We start from the raw sequence: 20,318 nt of genomic DNA, 5'->3' as shown, positions 1-20,318 counted from the left end.
TAGACTTGCTAGTTCCCAAAGCTTACTAATATATTTGAACCCCTGTGACCTGGTGGCTCATGTCATATTTTTTAAAAAAGCACCAATTATCGTGTCCAGAGCCAGCATCCTGGAGAAAGACCAGGGATCCAAAGCACTGCCAGCATGCAGGGCAGGTGGTGGGAGGTGGGAAGGAAGAGCAGCTGCACTGAGCAGCCAGAGAGCATCTTCTCACTCCACGACAGGCTCCAAACAGGAAGGCCCCCAGGAGACCATGCTAGTACATAAGGAGGTTACAGAAGGAGCAGACAAATTCTTGGGAGAGGGAAAAAGATAGGGATTTTCATTTGAAAGCCAGTCAGATAAGACAAACCAACTTTAGAACATGTCTTTAGACACGAGTAATGCTTCTGTGTTCATTTTGTGTTTACAGTTAGCAGTAGAATTAGTAGACACGGAATTGTAAAAAAGGCAAAACAAAGTCAACTAGGAAAATCCCGTGTCCCTGACAGGGCACTTCTTCCAGAGCCTCACTGACACTTCGGGCTTGGGAATGATGATGCTAGTATTGCTGTGCAATGAAACACTCATGCTCAAACTGAAGATATACGTATTTGTAAGAGAAAAACAAAAACGCTCAATAAGTACAGATCCTACTGAGACATCTTAAGAACACATCCCCAAAGAACTCTTCAAAGTACTTTGAAAAGCCAAATGGTCTAATTATACTTAGGGACAGACAGACATTTCTAAGCGACATTCGCCTGTCACTTGTACCTGTGTACTGCCTGCTCAAAGTATCTTCTCCACTATTTCTTTTCTAACCAGATGAGGCTGGCCTACGAAATAAAGCAGGAAGTTTGTTTTTGTTTTCTCTCTCTCTCTCTCTTTCTCTCAGATTTACTCCTCCCAATGATCTGAGCTGGCTCACAGTAGACACAGACTAGAATACTCAGAGGATGCAAGTCCACAGCCTACTTAGAGAAGCCTGGCACAAGAGTGGGAAAGACAGCGAGGAGCAGTCACCGGGCTCCCTGGTGCCGCGCAGGCGCTGCTGTGTGAGGAGAGATCTTCCCTCCCAGCGCTGCTCCTTGAGGGCCAGCGTCTCTGGACGAGGGAACAGAAGCGGCAGTGCATGCTTTCTGCTGGGAAGGGAAAGTGCAGTAGCGAGCAGAGTGGAGAACAAAAGGGAAGACAGACAGATGTGAGGGAGCCTGTGCAGGCGCTGCAGGCGTTACCCCAGCAACGGAGCAGTCAGGTTTGTATTCCCAACACAACTGGCATGCAATGAGTTAGGGTGGTGATGTCCCGCAATGGCCAACGCTCCCAGTTCGGATGCCATACTTACCAACTAACAAAACAAGTTCAAACAGGAAAAGAGAACAGGAAAAAAGTCCGTGAGAGAGCCGAGAAACATCTCCTGTCTAATGTCTTCACTGCACTGGTTGTCTTACCAATCAGTCATAAGACCTTTAGACAGACAGTGTAATGAGGTAATAGCTACAACTGTTGAAATTTCATGGATTAAAATGAAAATTTCAACTCCTTGCTAAACTAGCCATTTTCAAGTGCTGAGTCACACCTGGTTAGTTGCCACCATCTTGGACAGACATGTGACATTTATATCACCAGAGTTTCACTGAAGAGAATTGCTTTCAAGCATCCCAGTTAATTCTTAATCCTCAAACCCAGTACTAGAATGAAGAGTTTTTGGAGAAAACCAAAATGTTTCCGTAAACTGTTTTTGTTGGTTGAAACTCTTGAACCGTTGAAGGCAGTTTGACAATGAGATTTACTGGTTTTTGTTTTCCCCACTTTTGAATGACAGGAAAGATGCCCATCTTTGGGCATCAGGGTGCACATCCCACTTCTCTATGTAGAACGCACTGTCTTCAAAACCAGCCATTCTCCCATGTCTTCTTATTGCCTCACAGTGTGGCTGGCCATAAGAACTTTAGATAGGCACTATGTAATGAGGTAGCTAGAGCCACATTAAAATGATTAAACTTCATTTCATGCAATTAAAATGAAATCAGCCGAGTCAGGGCTGGTGGAGGTCTCACGCTTACACTTGTGCAGTTGACCCGTGGAGTAGACTCAGCAGAGCCCCACCCCAGCAGCCCCCAGGAGCAGGCCTCGGCTTTGGATTTATAAAGAAAACAGTCATTCTTGCTATCCCTGTCACAACCTAGTCTTTCCAATTATTGATTTACACCAGATGAGTACTGAAGATGTGACTAAATTATTTGTCATCACTGTATCCTCCCAGGGTAGCTTAAAAAGTACCCATGGCTCCTATGGCCATGCACTACCCGATCCAAGTGTTCCCAGATGGGTGTCTACATTTGACAGTACAAGCTGGTGTACTGCGTGCTGATTACTATAAACCATCATAGATGATACCATGGATATGACTTTGGGAGGCTCCACAGACATTTTAAAAAGGAGTATAAATGATTCTTAAATTTATTTTGGCTTGGTTTATACTGTCTGCTGATAAGCATGGCCACTTTAAAACTTCCTACAGTTAGTGTCTGTATATATACTGTATATATACTGTAAAGCCTGTAAAATACTGTAACTTTGAAAGTGACTTCAGTTAGATCAACTAAGAGACAATGTGAATATGTCAGAAAGAATGAGGCTAGGTACTGCTGGACTCTTGTTTTCTAATAATAATAATTATGTATTTACATTTAGTTATTTATTCTGTCTGTGTGTATGAATGCCATGGGGCATGTGGAGGTCAGAGGACAGCTTGTGACGGTCACTTCTCTCCCTAGTCTACTATATGATCCCCGGGGATCCCACTCAGCTTGTCTGGCTTGGTGGTGAACACCTTACCTGCTGAGTCATTTTGCCGGCCCACCTCTTGCTTTATGAACTGTTTCATCTTGGGCAAGCTGACTGCAGTCATTTTCTTATGTGTGAAATGGAGACAGTGAGAGTTACTGGTCAAGCTGTGGAGATTAAGGACTATGCAGCAAAGAGTCTGGTGTGTAGCAGGTACAAAGTGAGCATGGTTACATCGAGACTGCCACAGAGTCAAGAGGAGACTTTGAGTCAGAACAGGGGATTTGGAAAGAAGGCTAGAAACTAGAAATTGTTTTGGATAAATGATTACCTATGAAATATAGTCAGCCAAATGCGGAGAATATCTGTGACGTACATTTAGGTTTAATTTTCAGAAATTAGAGGGTTTATCCTCTTTTCTGTTGAAAGTGCTATAAAATACATCCTTAAAGGTCAGATTACCCTAACAAACTTCCTGCTTTAATATCATTTGCAGAGTCAATGATTAAGATCACACAGACACAGCCCCAAAGTGTCATAAAGGAAGTAACACACTATTCCAAACAAATTGTACAGAAATACAGGCAAACAAGGGATTTCATTTTAAGCACTGAAAAACTACTGCTGGAGACCTGAATAAACCAGGTCAGGCTTCTTGTATTTTCTCTCCTCCTTACAAATGAGAAAACTGGTATAGTACAGATTGACTTGACTTCATGTAGTATAAATGTCAGGACTACAATTTAAATCCAGATCAGTCTGATTTCAAAATATACTTCTTCCTTGGCAACCCTAAAATTTTTTAAAGGATTTTTCAGTGGAAAAGTAGAGCTCTACAAACACAAATTTCTAAGTCTCTGAGCTGTAAATGTGATGGGTACTGAGTCACCTCTCTCTCTGTCTCTGTCTTTCTCTCCTCTCTCCTCTCTCTCCTCTCTCTCTCTCTCTCTCTCTCTCTCTCTCTCTCTCTCTCTCTCTCTCTCTCTCTCTCTCTCCGTCTCTCCCTCTCTCTCTGTCTCTCTCTCTCACCCTCACCCCCTTTCTCACTGCTAGCAACAGTAAGGGGCTGAAGGACCTAATGGCAACTGTGATGTTGGGACAACGAGCTCTGAAGGCAGGCAGGGTCAGAGTACATGCTGACTGACCTCCACTTGTGAGGTGGTCCTGGTATCGTTTCTTTCTCCTTTTAAAACTGCATAGACATGCTGTGAAGACGTAATGAAAGGGTCCACATACTGCAGTACGCAGTGTCTCACCCTCAACTATTTATTACTTTCATTACCAAAGTTTTACATTGAAATGAGTGTTCTATATGAAAACTGAACCCAGTAATTATTGCCACAAATTATGCTATTTAAGTCAGTTTTATCTACTGGTTAATAACATAAAAGTCAAATTTCCAAGTTCAAGCTACTGAAAAGAACACATTTGCCTGTCTACAAGTTCAGACTAATCCACTGACACACAAATTTGAGCAGGAATCTTGTTTTTGAAAAGAATCAAACAAATTTATAGATTATGTTAATATACTGAAGGAAACTGATTTTCATATTGGCACTTATAACTAGTGTTTAGTTTTTTTTTTATATATATAAGTATCTTCTGAAGGAGCTAAAATATTTTCCTTTAGATTATTTCACTGTCTGGGAGGAAAGTTTAAAATAATGTTTAAAGGACACTGAGCTTAAAGCACCTAAAATAATATCTAATTTTGGTGACATGTCCTCCTTAAAGATTCAGAAAGAAAGACCCAAAGGCCACACATCCTAACCTATCTACATATGGCAACACCTAGCATGGGAATGAACAGCAAGACTGATAGTTTCTAAAGGCAATTATAAAAATGGTGTATATATAGAAATATCATGTCCATACATGTAGATAATCAAGTTATTAGTCAGCTCCTTAATTGCTAAAGAATAGCTAAGCTGCTCAAAAAACCAAAAGAAGGTAGTATTAGAGGCTAACATGTAATTCCAGATATACTATACCATATTTATGGTTGATATAATAAAAATACATAGTACTAGAATTATGGGCACATTGTTAATGCTGAAATTGAGAAAGACTAAGTAGTATTTATTGTACCCAGCAAAGAAGCATTCTGTTCCTCAATAACATTGTATAATTTTTTATTACAAAAAATCCCCAGGACAATGCTGAAAAAACAAGGCAGCATTAGGGAAGTATGAATGTTTTGAACTATCACTGAAATCTGGCCAGGAACAAGGACAATTTTATTTTCAAATTTACAGTTTAAAGAAATATGTTTACATATATAAAAAACTTTTGATATTTTCTACATTCATGCCTGACAAAGATAAGACAAAATTTCCTGTAACTTTTTTTAAAAAAAGAAAGGACAAGAAAAATTTAATAATGTTTTAATGTAGTTATGGAAGATCAACATTGTGTGACATCACAGTATTTCCCTTAATAACCTTAGGGATAAAAATAATTTCCCTTAAGTTATCAGTCTAGTGCCACAGACAGCACATTTTGAGAAGACACAGTTATGTAATTTATGGGTCAATTATGGTACACCGAAATCTTTCACATCTATTTAAATAAAGTTACATGAACAAATTTTTAGATTTAAATGTCATCACTATTAGCTGATTACTGTTAACCAGTACATTTCAGATGAGGAGAATTATATAAATACACATACACGGCCCCTACCCTCAGTTAGGGAATGAGCTCAGCCAGGGCTCTGAGTCTGGTAAACATACATCCTACCACCGGGGCTATCCTGCAGTCCCTATGAATATAGTTCTCAATACTATTCCACTGAGTCTAAATACAGTGCATTAGAGTTGGCTACAAGGAATATCTGCACATTAGCATTTTTAAAAACAATTTCATGTACATCACTATTGATTAGTATTGTTTTATATGCACAGGACATCTAAAGTTGATTCTCAATTGTAATAATCTATTTCCTGAATGGAGCAAACAAACTTTATAATTAAAAAATGAATTTAGCTATGTGTGCAGGTTGGTGTGAGCCTATAATCCTAGTGTTTAGAAGAGTTCAAAGCTAACCTGAACTATATAGTAAGACTCTGTCTCAAAAAAAAAAAAATCCAATAAACATTATACTATGTCAGTTTTGTAAAGAACCAGTCAGGTCCAAATTGTTATGAAATACTTACTTCAAAGTCTCTCATTTTGACTTAAAGTATAAAGGATTATTTTCTATGTAAGAGGTGAAATATGACAGGAAAACAAAGATTTGAAATGAATGGAAGAAAAATTATTCTTCAGGTACTATGTTTTGTAATTATAGATTTTCCTGTGTTGAACTGAGTACCATCCTGGTAAGAATTTGTCCTAACTATAAAAGTCTTTAATATAGCCTTCCATCTTATGAGATGGTCTGGATGACTGACGATGACAATACCCAGGTATACATCACCCATTTTCATTTTGCTGTTCAGTAATTCACCTTTGATACCTTTCCTTTCTTTTGCCTTTTTATCTTAATGCCAAACTGATCACTTTTATATAGTGTCCATCTATGAAAGTGAATCTTACACTTTTTATATTATTTTCAAAAGATTTAATCTTGCATAACATATTTTCTTTTTGCTAGGTCTATTAGTTGAAAGGTTTCTAAGTTCTTTGGTAAAATTATTTTTCTGATGGCAAATTAATTATTTATTAAAATAAAAGAAAGACTTAATTTCATTAATGAAACTTCAACTGAGAATTATAATTCTATTTAAAAATAGATTAGTTTAAAAAACTCTTGTGCATTTAAATTTATCTGATATAAAGAGATATATCTGATGTAACGAGAGTGAAAAGTAGTTTATTTTGGCCAAGTTCCTATTATGCTTTTTCTGCTTCCCCTGGACATCACCACAACACTCATCCCTGGATTTCAGGGGCCTGGTGCAGTGCAAGGCACACAGAGAAAAGCCAGCGATGAGTCCAGATATCTAGTAACAATAGAATGTATTGCAAAAATACAAAGACACACGATGTCAGTTCAAAAGAGCTACTTTTCATGCTGAGAAACAACAAACAAAAGAAGTCAATATAACAGGGTATAACTAGTTTCAGTCAAGGAGTCCTATCATTAGTTATTTATCCCCAAACCATGTTAGTGTTTCATGCAGACCTGGGTTAGTTAGTATAATTCTGGGGAAAATGTAGTGACAACGTTTGAAATGTTTAGTAGGAACCAGGGCAGTGTTAAGTCTGCTTACTGTCTGAGTTACAAGCACAGAGCTTGCTAGTTCTGGAAAAAGGGAATGGGAGAAGAACAGAAGATGCTTTGGTTGACACTTTGTCTTACCTTCAGATAAACAGAACTGATACTTAATGATCTAAAGAGGGAAAATAAAATAAATGAAACAATCATAAGGAGTGCAAGATATTACAGAATAGGAAGGCCACGAGTCATTTTTTTCTGATTTCTTTAAAATTAGTTAATTGTATTAATGCAGTACCCTCTTAAAAATTTCCAATATTATAACACAATTTGCTGTACTCAATGCTTCTAAGTCTAGACTGGTTTAGTTTTATTCATAAAGTCAGATATGATGACACCATTATCTTTGGCCATAAAATGTGATCCTCTTGAGAGTTCCCTCTGCTTTGGAATCTCAGGAAACACAAGAGCTAGTAACTGTGATGTGGACCATGTACTTTTATGAAGGTTACTGGATTTTTAAAGGAACCACATTCAGGTAAAAAAAAATTTACAGGCCAAACTCAAATAGTCATAAATAATATATTTCAATGATCAGAATTTTATTCAACCAATATGTAGAGGAAAAGGGTATTGCATTTTGAGTTTGTGGCAAGTAACCAGTACTTTTGTTTCCTCTTACCTGCATCAGAAGGTAAGTGATGGTAGGGCGCTGGAGAGAAAACCTGTGCTGCAAAGTCTTCAAACGTCGTTGGCTCTAAATGGTGCTGGACTATTGTCTGCAGGTACCGTGCTCTCTCCTCATAGCTGATTCCCTTCTGTTAAGGATGAACTGAGATGCAGTGCACATTACCAACAAGCACATTTTATGAGAGGACAACAAATGCATCCTTACTTAGTAAACTGTTTCCTGTTCTTACTACTAAAAGTGCCCCTTTTTAAAGTATAAAAGTCTACTTCTTAATGGCAGTTTACTTACTTCTTTTGACTCCATGACAAATGATAGTTTAACAGGAATTTACTGGAGAATAATTGTAATACTGGTTTATCATTGGAACAGTTTGAGAAAAGGTTCAACTGTTAGCTGGTCAGACTGAGCCTTTCTTACGTTGTTAATCAAGTTTCATCTGCAGATTTACTCTCAAAAGTCATTCAATAAAATTATTCTGCGCTTAAAATACTATGTCCCCAATTCTCCATTTTTTATTTGTAAAGACTTATTGAGAAATTCCTACATATCTTCATTTTTTAAAGTCTCTGTATTTGCTCAACAATTGCTCTCATTTTGAATGGAAGACTACTGTTGCTATAATCCTCGAATAACTCCATGCCGTTAAGATAAATGCATAGCTGAATCTGTGTGTCAGTAAAAAATACCCCATCAATTACAACACTGAAATTACAATTACAACAAGCAGGAATATTTGCAAAGAGTCCACAGGACTCCTAAATACTGTCCGACAAAGCATCTCCAGGACACTGACACTGCTAGAGAGAGCCTGGACTTCCCTCTCAGCACAGACTATTCCCTGATATTATTGACAAGCAACCAGTCCCTTCAAGTGTTGTTGCTTTTGAACAACCCACTCCAGGCTTCCTGTTTCAGCAGGTCTGATTGTGTTGTTAGCATAGAAAGGGCAAGAAAGGGAGAGAATATTTCTGTTGTTCATGAAAGCAGCTATGGAAATGGCTGTCAAAGTGTAGAGCAGCAGGCAGCAACAGACAATTATCAGGAAAAAGCACATGCCGACTTCGTGTCGTACAGTTCCTGAACTGAGAAGCCACCTGACGTTTCTCCTTCAGGTTTTAAGTTCTCCTGCTGTACTTGGTGTGCGGTGTTGATATTTAAACAAAGACAATGAAAACGCATACAAGACATTTACATAGGGATGGTGAAAATTCACCCAGTGTCTTTTCTTTTTGCATTGATTTTTCTCCCCCTAGAAGCCATTTTGGTATTTCCATCTTAAAATTTGTTAATTCTCTTTTAAAAATTACAATTCAATACTTCTAGGAATTCAGACTCAAACTAGGAAAAATCATTTGGGAGCTAATTTCAACTGATAATTCAATGAGTGATATTATTATAGCCACTCACATTTACAACAGTTTACTAAGAGGTGGCAAAAAGCTGGCTAGTTAGAGGCCAGACTGAGCACCACTGGGACCTGACTTTAATGGAGCCTTTGCTCTGCCTTGGAAATGGCTTGTAGTCTCGCTTCTTGGATTACAATTTATTTTTTTTTTGCATCAAATATTGAAATAACCTGGATGCTACCTCTTTATAATTTACTATTTTCAATTCTGTATATTGTGGTTGAACTCTAAAAGAATTTTACTTCTGAAATAGGTAGCAGCAGGGCAAGGTGTTGTATTAAAATGACTGTTGCTAAGGAAGGATTCTATGGAAGGGTAGCAGATATTTAGGAGGCAAATTTCACACAGAAAAGTGACCCAGCACGTTTAAAAAGAAGGTATACGGCTCTAAATGGAAGAGGATGAAGCTGACTGTTCACTCTGAATAATAGCACATATCTCACAACTTGTTGGAAAGTACTTTTTCATTGGGGGAGATTCACAGCTGCCGAATTTTCTGCAGTTAATAGAGTCCTTTGATTCACAGCAGTGCCCCTTGTACAAAAAATACTGGCCTTTGTGTATTACCAGAAACTAATTTTCTATTTGGCTGAAAAGGGAAAAATGGGGTTATTGCTTCTCCCTCCTACAGAGCTTTTCATTATGCCTGATGCACTCAACTTCTAAGCTCTTCTGAGAAAAAAATAACTGAAGAGGCAAGAGGTAGAAAAGTGAGCTTGTTAGCACATTAGAAGTGAAGTATCTTGGTGGGCCCTAGAAATTCCCAGTGGTGTGTTAACTTATCACTCTATGCATGCTGGCACTGATAGTCTCCCAATTGATCACTCTCTTTTCGCACCAAAGGTGCTGCCAGGAAGCAAAGGCTGAAGGCCCACAGGAGAACAGTCTGCTATCAAAACAAGCTGTTTTTAAAAGTCTGCTTGAATGGGTAAAACGCTTCATGAAAAGCAGGGTGGAGACAGCTACCTGCTTTGAAAATGCTCTACTTTAGAGGGTCTATAAATGAAATATTTTACTTTATCTTATTTAGAGTTTACATAAAAAACTAGGCAGAAAAAGCAAATGTTAATATTTTTAAAACAGGGAGGATAGCTCCAATGTGCCAAACTCACCAAAGCAAAAAAAAGATTAGGTAAATAAAGCACAATGAAGGGTGATCTGTGCTAGATGAAGGTTTATAAAGCAAAGGAACTCTAAGCCACAGCACGTAGTCCTATAAAATAGCTTTTCCAGACATGTAACATTTTATATAAAATACACAATGTTTTTAATAAAATGCCAATAAATCTTCATTGATGAAAATGGGCTTCGTAATTATGAGAAGTTTAAGTCTATGCGAAAGAGTGAGTTTTTAAATGGGAAACCCATTACATATTAGCACAGGCTAACCTGAACTTTCCTTTTGTGTGGGTTAAGTTCAGAAAGTACTGTTAGCTTGGTAAATACGTATAGCCTAAAGAAACCCAACTTCTGAAGTGAGTGTTCTCTATAGTTTCTCCATGTTTGTTACAGCCAAATTAAGTAACATAAAATGAACCAACCCAATCTACTGTACATACACTTTCACAATTTTTGGTCCAGAAAATATATAATTAGGAGATGTGATAAACTCCTACCACAGTCCTGAATGATTATAAGCTCTAAAGAGTGGTCTTAGCACAATAACGCCCATTACCTACACACACACACACACACACACACACACACACACACACACACACACACACCCTTTATACATATATCCCACACCTACACACAACCCTCACACATACACACCCTCCCCCTTCCCCCACTGCTCCCTTTCCCACCCACAGGTGCTACAATCACAGCAATATAATCACTCACTAATCCTCTGACCTTGTACTTTCTGCAGAGCAGAAAAGGGGAAGGGATATTACAATTCTGAAAATAATGAAGAGCACTACATATGCTCTGTCACAAAGAAACAGCTTAGAAAACTGAACTTCTGGTGCTGGATGATAGATGACATGAGACAAGAAAGCATCCTCAAACTTGGTTTCCTGGCTGGGTTTGAACCATCAAGCCCCACGAGTCCGTGTGTGTCAGACACTGCTTTGGTTTTGTCATTTATTCGGTAAAATCAGCTCCATTTGTAAAGGATTGCTCCGTACTCCTCATGTACAGAAATCACCGAAATAAAGGTTCCATGTTGTGTGTGGAAACAAAACCAAACAAACAACTGAACTTCATTAAGTTTACATTAGTAGACATTTTGAGTAATTGCTTTTAATTTTAAATTTCAAGACAGGCTGTTAAGAAACTAGAACCCAGTTTTACCCTGGCCCTGAAAATATAAGCATGAATTCTCTTTTCTACAGTTTATGGGGGCATCACCATCTGCCCCTATTTACTTTATTAGGGCTTTAAAGAATATAAATACACTGTAACCCAAAGGTTCTTCTACATCTGAGCTGAGAATTATCTATTTTCATTGCTACAGTGGTACAAATGCTGTTACATATTTCTTGAACTTAATTTATTTAAAAGTATGTCCAATACTTTATGAAGTATGGACCTTTGCAATATATTCAAATGCACGGACTATAGCTATACAAATAGTTCTGATGAGCTTCTAGGAACTGTAAAACTCAAAGGAACTCTTCATGTACTCTTCTGCTCCGCTGTCAGCAACGTGACCAATATAACCAATACAGTATTTTTGTACTAGTTTAAAGTTTGGTGCACATCTTTGTACACAGCAGCTTCTGTCTCCACAATTTCCCCTCCCACTGTTTCTAGCCTGTCCAGGCTAACCTTGAACACAGGATCTTCTGGAACTACAGGTGTACTCCACCACGCCCTGCTCTAGGAAAGTTTTCTACCAAAGCAGGAAATATATCTTTGCTGCCAGATATACTTGCATATCCTGTAATCTTAGCAGTTTGGAAGCTGATGCAAGAGGGTTTTAATGCCAGGCTAGTTTGGGCTACAAAGTGAGCATCCATCCATCCAATATACAGCTCTAGTCATGTGTCAGGACTCTATAACAATGTCAGTAATGTTTCTTACTTGTGGTATGTGCAGAGGGCTTTTGATTTATTCTGACATAAGTACATTAAACAAGAAGAAAAGGTTAAGCAGGAAATATTTCCATTTTATTAAACTGCAAGGAGACTAGACTTTAAGGGAGATTTGTTCTTAAAGAAGCTACAACCTTCAGTCTCTACAAGTTTCTTAATCCTAGAATTTTAAACTGCTTTTACCATGAGAAATACGAACACTTTCTTTTTTCCTTTCCTTTTCTTTTTTTCTTTTTTGAGACATGGTCTCTCTGTTGTATAGCTCTGGCTGTCCTGGAACTTGCTCTGTAGACCAGGCTGGTCTCCAACTCCCAGAGACCCACCTCCTTCTGCCTCTCACGCGCCTGGATTGAAGGTGTGTCCATCATGCTCAGTTGGGCATGACTCAGTAGGTTGTACACTTAGAATCTTGTACACTTATAATTTATGATTATACTAAAAAAATGGAAAGTTTTGCATGCATACACACTTTAAATACATATATAAGAATGAATAAAGCATAAAGCATGTGTTATGAAAATTATAATTGTAAACAAATATCCAAGATTTTTACCATTGCTTATTTTCCTCTTTTACGGTTTAATGACTTATCTCCTAAATACAGGAAAAAACAGTAAAGATGGCTTCTTTTAAAGGAAGCCTGAAGTTTTGGTCTCTGTTGTCAGTGGCAGTCTTAGGGAGGAATAGAAGGTCTGCTCTGGAATTGACGGCTTTCTTAGACAGCATGTGCTCTACACTCAGCCTGTGACTTCTCTATATCTTTGAGGAGTAGGAATTTCTATCTTTTCTCTGTATTCAAGATCCCAAGAATATTATCACAGGGAGACTTCTGACAGAAACCATTATTTAGAAATTCTGGATGAACAACTGTATTGAAGAGTGTTATTTAGATTGTACTTGAAGTGGCTATAAGCTGAGTACTTCTTATATTATTAGAACCATCTGGTCAGTAAACGTGCTATTTGTAAGACAGCTTTGCAACTTGTGCTAGGTACTGAAACTACAATGATAAAATGCACGGCCTCTGCCTCTGCTCCTGTGACATTAGTCTCTCCACAAGTCTAACCACAGAACGAACACTTCAAATACAGCATAAAAATGCAGAGAACCTCTAGTCTACAAAGTGCAACAGCAACACGGAAGTACCACCAGAATCTGGCCCTCGAAGTCAGGAACAGAAAGGGTTTCTTCTCTTCTTCCCTTTGTTTCTTGATACAGGATTTTAACAATCCAAGGTAGCCTAGAACTCACTGTGTAGCCAAGGATGATCTTGAACTTCTGATTCTCCTGACTCCATCTCCCAAGTGTTGGGATAATAGGTATGAGTCACTGACCCTGCCAGAAGCTATTTAAGAGTGTAGTTTTCTAGAATAGGCACCAGGAAAGAGACAACAGAGATGGGAATGGGAAAAGCACCAATATCAATTTTAAAAAATGTGTGTGTGTGTGTGTGTGTGTGTGTGTGTGTGTGTGTGTGTGTGAGAGAGAGAGAGAGACAGACGCGAGTGGAGGATGCACATGCAGGTGTCTGTGGGCCACAGTGCATGTGTAGGGAGGTTAGCAGACAAGTTCAGGCCTTTCACCTTGACACATGTCCCTTGTCCCCTCTGCTTACACCAGTCTACTTAGCCTGCAGCTTCTGGGTGTCTTCACCTCCTGTCTCATGAAGGGACACTGGGCATAACTGTGTATTACTGTGTCTTGTTTGCTATGTGTTGTTCTGGGACTTGAACTTGGGTCCTTCATGCTTGTGGGGTTAGCACCTAACCCCCTTCGCCCCACCACAGCCATTTCCAGCTATACTTATGAGCAGACTTGGGTCTGTCCCACCTCTTGATCTTGCATCAGGTGAGGTGGCCACGCCTTTAGTCCCAGCACTCTGGAGGAAGAGGTGGGCCAATCTCCATGCCAGCTAGGGCTGTGCAGTGAGAACTTGTCACATTTAAAAAAACAAAAACAAAAACAAAAGCAAGCACATTGTAACAGTGTATAAGCAGGTGAAGTCTAACAGCAGCAGGAAGGGAAAACTGGAAACTGCTCTTTAATTATTCTTGAAAAACTGGTTAAAGAAAACATTCTATGAATGTTGCAAAGAATTACAACTCATTATAATCCAGCACTGAGACAACTATGTACCCCCACTTTCAATAATTCTTAAAAGGAAATTTAACATTTAAAAATTTTTATGATTTTATAATAGTGTTTAAACTATTTTTTATTTGTATAAAGGGGCCATCACTGAAAAAGGAGAACGGATCTTAAAGAAAATCTGTGTAGTAATAAAATGTAGGGTAATTTAAAATAATTTAGGGCAGCCGGGCAGTGGTGGCACATACCTTTAACCTTGGATCTTTGTGGTCTACAGAGCTAGTTAGAGGAGAGGCTCCAAAGCTACACAGAGAAACCCTGTCTAAGAAAAAAAAATTGAGGACATGTTTCTGAATAAGCTTGGTACACAAGGACAAAGACATTATCTGGATGTGGTGGCACATGTCTGCAACCCCAGTGCTTAGGAGGCTGGGGCAGGAGGACTGCTGTGAGTTCAAGGCGGCCAGCCTGTGTTACAGAGTGAGAGAAACTCCATCCAAAAAAAAAAAAAAAAAAAAAAAAAAGCTTGAAAAACATTTAGATATAGATGAGCTTCAAGTTATAATGGGGTTACCTCCTAATAAATCTACTGTGGATAAAAAAATAAGTTTAAAATGCATTTAACATGACAAGTCTACTGAAGATTCCAGCTAGAATATGGCCTGCTGAGGAGTTCAGATTGTTCAGATAATGGATAATCTCCATTATCCTGTGGATGGGTAAGAGGGGCAAGAAAGTATAGCATTCGACCGTCCAGCAAGACATGAATGCAGTTTTCACCGAATGGACTTCTTTCTACACAAGGAAACACATAAAGCGGAACCAAAATAAACCATCAACTATCTGGTTTGCCTGTCTGTCTGTCTTTCTTTTTAAAAATGTTTTTGGAAGCAGTCTTGCTTCGGAGCTCACGCTGGCCTGAAACTCACGATCATCCTGCCTCGTCACATGCCTGATTGTTTTTGTCCACCCCAAACCAGAAAAATGTTTCTTCTGCAATCAGCCCTCCAGGCTTCGAGGAAGAGCTCCGCAAACTGTACAAAACACAAAGTGCTGCTGAGTCCAGCTGGGACTGGGAGCCTGGTCTTTCAGGTAATGCCTCAGCATGCTTTGTATCTAATTTCACTGATCTGTGTGTTTTGTGGAGGAGAGAGGAAAAAAAAAAAAAAAAAAAAGACTACAAGGCATGTTATCCCAAAGATGGCCAAGATAACGAGCATTAGCCAAATTCTGAGGCTGTTGAAAACATCTGTTTATATCTCTACACTGTAATTATTGTACTTTAATATATATATATATATATATATATATATATATATATATATATATATATATATACCATAGTTAAAAAATTCCCCTTTGTCCTAAAATAAAAATGAGAAAAGAATTCAAGTGATATTTAACATTTTAGTTTTAGAAGGTCATGAAATACCTTTATACACTGTGAGGCAAAAAAAATCACTGAATAGCCTTGAATCATGAAGAAGACGAATTTTACTGAGATACGCAACATATGTTAGTTGTAAAGTATTGTGAACCTGAAATATATAGGGCAACTGAAGTATCCTATGAACTAATAGACACTATTCATTTATAAAATGAATGTAAACTATATTATTTACCTTACAAAGCAATGTCTGGTAGATTAGTAATTTGACAGGGGGAGTGATATTCCATTTCTTTCCTACTGTAGCTAAATCTGCCATGAAACATGCAGTCTAGTTCACGTGCAGTGAAAACAAATTCTCCTAAACCTCATATTGTTTAATTGCACCATGCTAGCAGAAGTCCTTCTCAAAAAGCCTGCAACAAGTTATGATCAACTCTCTGTTCTGTGTCTTATATTAATGCAATTCTTTAGTAGCTGACACTATCTACACCATTAGGAAAAGCTGTGATTTGTCAGTGCAGACAAAGCTGGGCTTTAATCCATCCTTTTAACCACATTGCCAAGTCTGTATTGTTTTCACTGCGTCTCAATTAGAGATAGGCAGGACACCTGGTACTTCTTTATCGGAGTCCCATGGTTGCCAGATGACTCAAAATCCATAGCAGGTGCTAAGGCAGTGTGAGGATAGCCCTATTACTGGAAGCTGGAGTGGAATACATTTGTACCATATATAATTGCTCATAAATCAGTCAATTACTAAATGAAAACATTAGAAGAGTTGATAAGTTCATTTCTACCAATGTACATGTAAATACATTAAGAAAGATTAGCCTCAAATAAATAGGCTTAAAAATTCAAACCCATCTAAGGTTAAGTCTCTGAAAATACTTCCTGATTTAATAATCTAATAATCATTGGTGTACAGATGTCACTAGCATGACTACAAACTTACATCTCTCTCTCCTACCTTCACAAAAGGTGCACAAAACAAAGCATCTAAAAGAAAAACTAAGTTATGTGGACTTCAAATTTAATGAAATTAAAAATTTGTATCTATTCTTGTTAAGATATACTTGAGAATACTATCATTAATTTGTAAAAATGAAGTTTTCATGCTGAGTTAAGAACTGCTCCAAAATTACTAGTATTAGAGTAAGTTTATAAGTACTGGGAGGGTCTGAGAAACACAGTCTCTTCATGTCATTCCTTTTGGAAACAAAATTTTCAGTACATCAAAGCAGAGAAAATTAATGTAGGAGTTTCAGTTAAATATTAAGCTTGAACCTTGTCAGATGATTGTAAAAAGGAAAAGAACACATACACACACACACACACACACACACACACACACACACACACACACACACACACACACAAATGAAAACCACCCCCAAACCAAAGAGCTCCCCAAACTCTAAAGTGAGATTTTACAGTATACAATTACTTAAGTGTTATCTCTACTTAAATGTGCACTAATATAATTAAGATTTTAAATGCTATAATTATTGGGGATACAGAAAAGTGATTTTATTATCATAGCAAGTATTAACAAAGCACAGCAAATTGCCATTTCAAACATGGTCATAGACTCTATGATAAGCAGTATATTGGCTTAAACTAATGCACTATGTGCCCCCAGGGAATGATAGCCTGGGACACTGGCCTTTAACATCAGAATCTGTCCATTAATCTTGACTTTAAATATAATCTATTCTGCAGTACAAGGAAGAATGGGCATTCAATGAATTACTGGTTTTGAAATACTGCACTAGTGCCATTTACTAAGATCATTTAAGGGGATACAAGGAAAGGGAATTCTAGTAAATTTTACAGATTCACTAATTTTATAAAACATGTACTTGACTTTCTCCAACTTCAGCAAGAACATCTCAATTATATAAGAAATTACAGCAAAAAGTTTTCTTAAAAATCTCTCTTCCTGCTCTTTCATAAGGGTAGCTGCCTTAGTCAATTTAATTTCAGCTGGAAAAAGAATCACCTGTGGAAATACACTGTGGGGTCAGAATCCCTGAAGGCTAAAAATAGGTTTTAACTTATAAAAGAAAAAAAGTAGATCACTGTTTGCTTGCTTCAGAATGACCAATGGCTTGTTAAGAGTTCCAGGACACAGAAAGCTCAGGGAGTATTTATACAAATACCAGGGTGTATGATACTTCATAAAAAGGAACCAATCGTCCCATTTTTAAAGATCTTCAAGCTAGTCAGAACTCACTGAGGTAAGAAAGATGATTAAAACAGCCATTAGGTATTTACTAAATGGTAAATGTAGGAATTACCCTTCAGATGTGCTGACTCACTTCCTTTAGTAGATTACTTTACCATCTGTAACTGTTACACAGTTGATTTACATTCCTATAATAACATATACTATACAAACTATATCTATATTCAGATGTCACCTGGGAATTCCAAAAAGGCAAAGTGTAAAGGAAACTAAACTAGATTTATAGCTTTATCGGATATATGAATTGTGGTGATTTTGTGGTGATTTTAAGCCATTCTCATTTAAAAATTTTATGGATATAAAATTTACTTTCATCTAAACATAGAAATATCATGAAATAAAACATTCATTCATGACATTGCTGTAGTATAAGCCGGTGAGCTGAAAACAGATATGGCATGTTAACACGGAGTACTACAGGTGGCTATTTAAATATATTCATTTGCTTTCTTTTTGATGGTAGCTATGTGCTAAAGGAGAGTCAACACTCCTATCAAGAGAGTAAGCAAATGTGGAAACATCAGTTCTACAGCAGCTATTTTTGCTCCTTCGCTTTTCTGAGCAGCAATTAGTAAAGCAACCCCTTCCCCTCCTCCCTAGCTGTCAAGCTGTTCAGAGCAGTTTGCAACTTGACAATGGTACCATTGTGAATGCTCTCTGGGCTTCCTTCCCACAGAGAGTTAAATGGGCAGTTCCTGCTGCCCATGATTGGTGTCCAGTGAAATAATACTCAAGAGCCAGGTTTTATCAGCTTCACGCCAAAGAAGTGAAGCCAGGGAACCCAAGCCTTCATATCATACTGGACCATATGCCAACCCTGATGGCCCCAAAGGTTTATCACTAAGAATCAGGATCCATCATGTCCCTTGTGAAATTTCACTTCACATACCTTATGTGAAATGCAAAGCTTCACTAAAAACTGAACCTTCTTTACAACTGGCATGAACAGATGGATGGTAACAGTGGTTTGGCAAGCAAAAGTTAAGATTTAAATAGGCTATACTGTAGTGTTTCAGAGAATGTATTTAGAAGAAAATGGGGAGATTTGTGACCCATGCTTTAATTTTTATTCTATTACTGAATTAATAAAAGTTCAGTATTAAAAATTCTTACTTTTAGTAAAATGAAAAGGATTAAAAGCACTTTAGTTCCCATGCCAATAGGTTTAACGAGTTAGACTGATTTCTGCCTTTCCTTATTTGTTCTCTGAATCCCCCAAATACCATCCGAGTCTACAGTTGTTTTTAATATTTAAACAAAGACTAGAAGGCAATTTGTGCATCAGTGTGGTGAATAATAATATGACTATCCCAGCCTATCCTTATCACTCACAGAACACAGGTTTTTAACATGGGGAAGAAAACCCTGTTTCAGCAGAGGTGAGAAGTTAAAAGATAAATGTAGACCAACATCAAATTTAGGTGATTGAGGAGCAGTATGTCCAGGCCCTCATGGAGCTCTGTCTTCCTCTGGAGTACTGAGATATGACCCAGCTGTCTACATTGGTATTTGTGGACCATACTGTCACATGAGATTTGACAAAAATGTCTAAGATAGTGGAAGTAATTTTTTTTGTCACAAAGCCAGCATACAATAACTAAGAATAGGATACCACCCCCACAGAGGATAGGCTCTAAGAATTTCATTTGCCAGTACTGTATAAAAGCATAATATATAAAAACAAAGTTAGGATTGCCATGTAAGAATGTACAGTCTAAACCAGGTGTGGGGCTGTACATCTCTAAACTCAGTAACTTGGGAGGCAGAAGTAGACTCTGAGTTCAAGGCTGGTCTGCAGTACACAGCGAGCGGGTCTCGACTAGCCTGGCTACAGATAAAAACTGAAGGCTGAGGCAGAGTTTGCTCAGCAGCAGAGTGCTTGTCCACTGCATGCACACTGAACTGGATTTTCAGCACTACAAAGAATCTATCATAGGAAATAAAACCTCAAATGCTCTTCAAAAATGACAAATATGTGTACATACTATCAAACATTTACGAATACGTTCTCGGTCTCACTAAGAAAAAAAGATACCAGCTATTACTGTTAATAGCCTGACAATAATTGCTTGCTGAATCATACAAAATTGAGATTTATGAAAATGACGGTTAATAAAACATACATTGTAAAGGTTTTTCCAAGGAGAAAAATTATGAATTTCAACAGCAATTCCCCCTAAATCATCAGGCAAAAGGCATACAAATGCAGAAGGGATTGTCACTGGCACCATACTGTCAGTAACACCAGAAACCCAGCCCATTCTGCTTCTTTCTTTCTGGCTCCACTGCAGGTTTAGACACATTTCTTCATCTTCACCCGCTACTGCTCTTCCATCCTCCCAGCAATGATCTGTTCGCATTAGGACAGACTTGTCTCCTTATGGGGTAGAGGGAAGGCATATGGAAGTCAGAGAACAACGGCCTTGGGGGTTGGTTCTCTTCTTCCACTTCGTTGTGACACAGGCAGGGTCTTTCATCCAGCAGCTGAACCCTGAAGCAGGCTTCTGGCCGATTTTCTCATCTCCA

General features: G+C 38.0%; 1 protein-coding gene across 12 annotated transcripts in view; it reads right to left on the bottom strand.

Moving 5' to 3' along the window:
• The window catches only part of Ralgapa1 (Ral GTPase activating protein catalytic subunit alpha 1), a 216,549-nt gene that overhangs the window by 1,525 nt on the left and 194,706 nt on the right, over nucleotides 1–20,318 (bottom strand). For 7 of the 12 annotated variants that reach the window (XR_013044287.1, XR_013044289.1, XR_013044290.1 and 4 more), the window contains 2 exons: nucleotides 7,614–7,738; nucleotides 7,076–7,106 (listed from right to left, as the gene is read on the bottom strand). Coding sequence is in view for 8 of the 12 variants with exons in the window: in XM_042260602.2 (XP_042116536.1) it covers nucleotides 7,099–7,106; nucleotides 7,614–7,738 (133 nt within the window). In the remaining 4 variants the exon portion in view is untranslated. Of the gene's footprint in view, nucleotides 1–7,075; nucleotides 7,107–7,613; nucleotides 7,739–20,318 lie in introns of those variants that run through there. The other 5 variants (XM_076550636.1, XM_042260597.2, XM_076550637.1 and 2 more) reach the window with 1 other exon arrangement.

The sequence above is a fragment of the Peromyscus maniculatus genome, chromosome 14, assembly GCF_049852395.1.
Source record: "Peromyscus maniculatus bairdii isolate BWxNUB_F1_BW_parent chromosome 14, HU_Pman_BW_mat_3.1, whole genome shotgun sequence".
Classification (NCBI taxonomy): domain Eukaryota; kingdom Metazoa; phylum Chordata; class Mammalia; order Rodentia; family Cricetidae; genus Peromyscus; species Peromyscus maniculatus.
The sequence above is the reverse complement of the archived record's forward strand: the minus strand, read 5'-3'. Positions and strand labels throughout refer to the sequence as shown.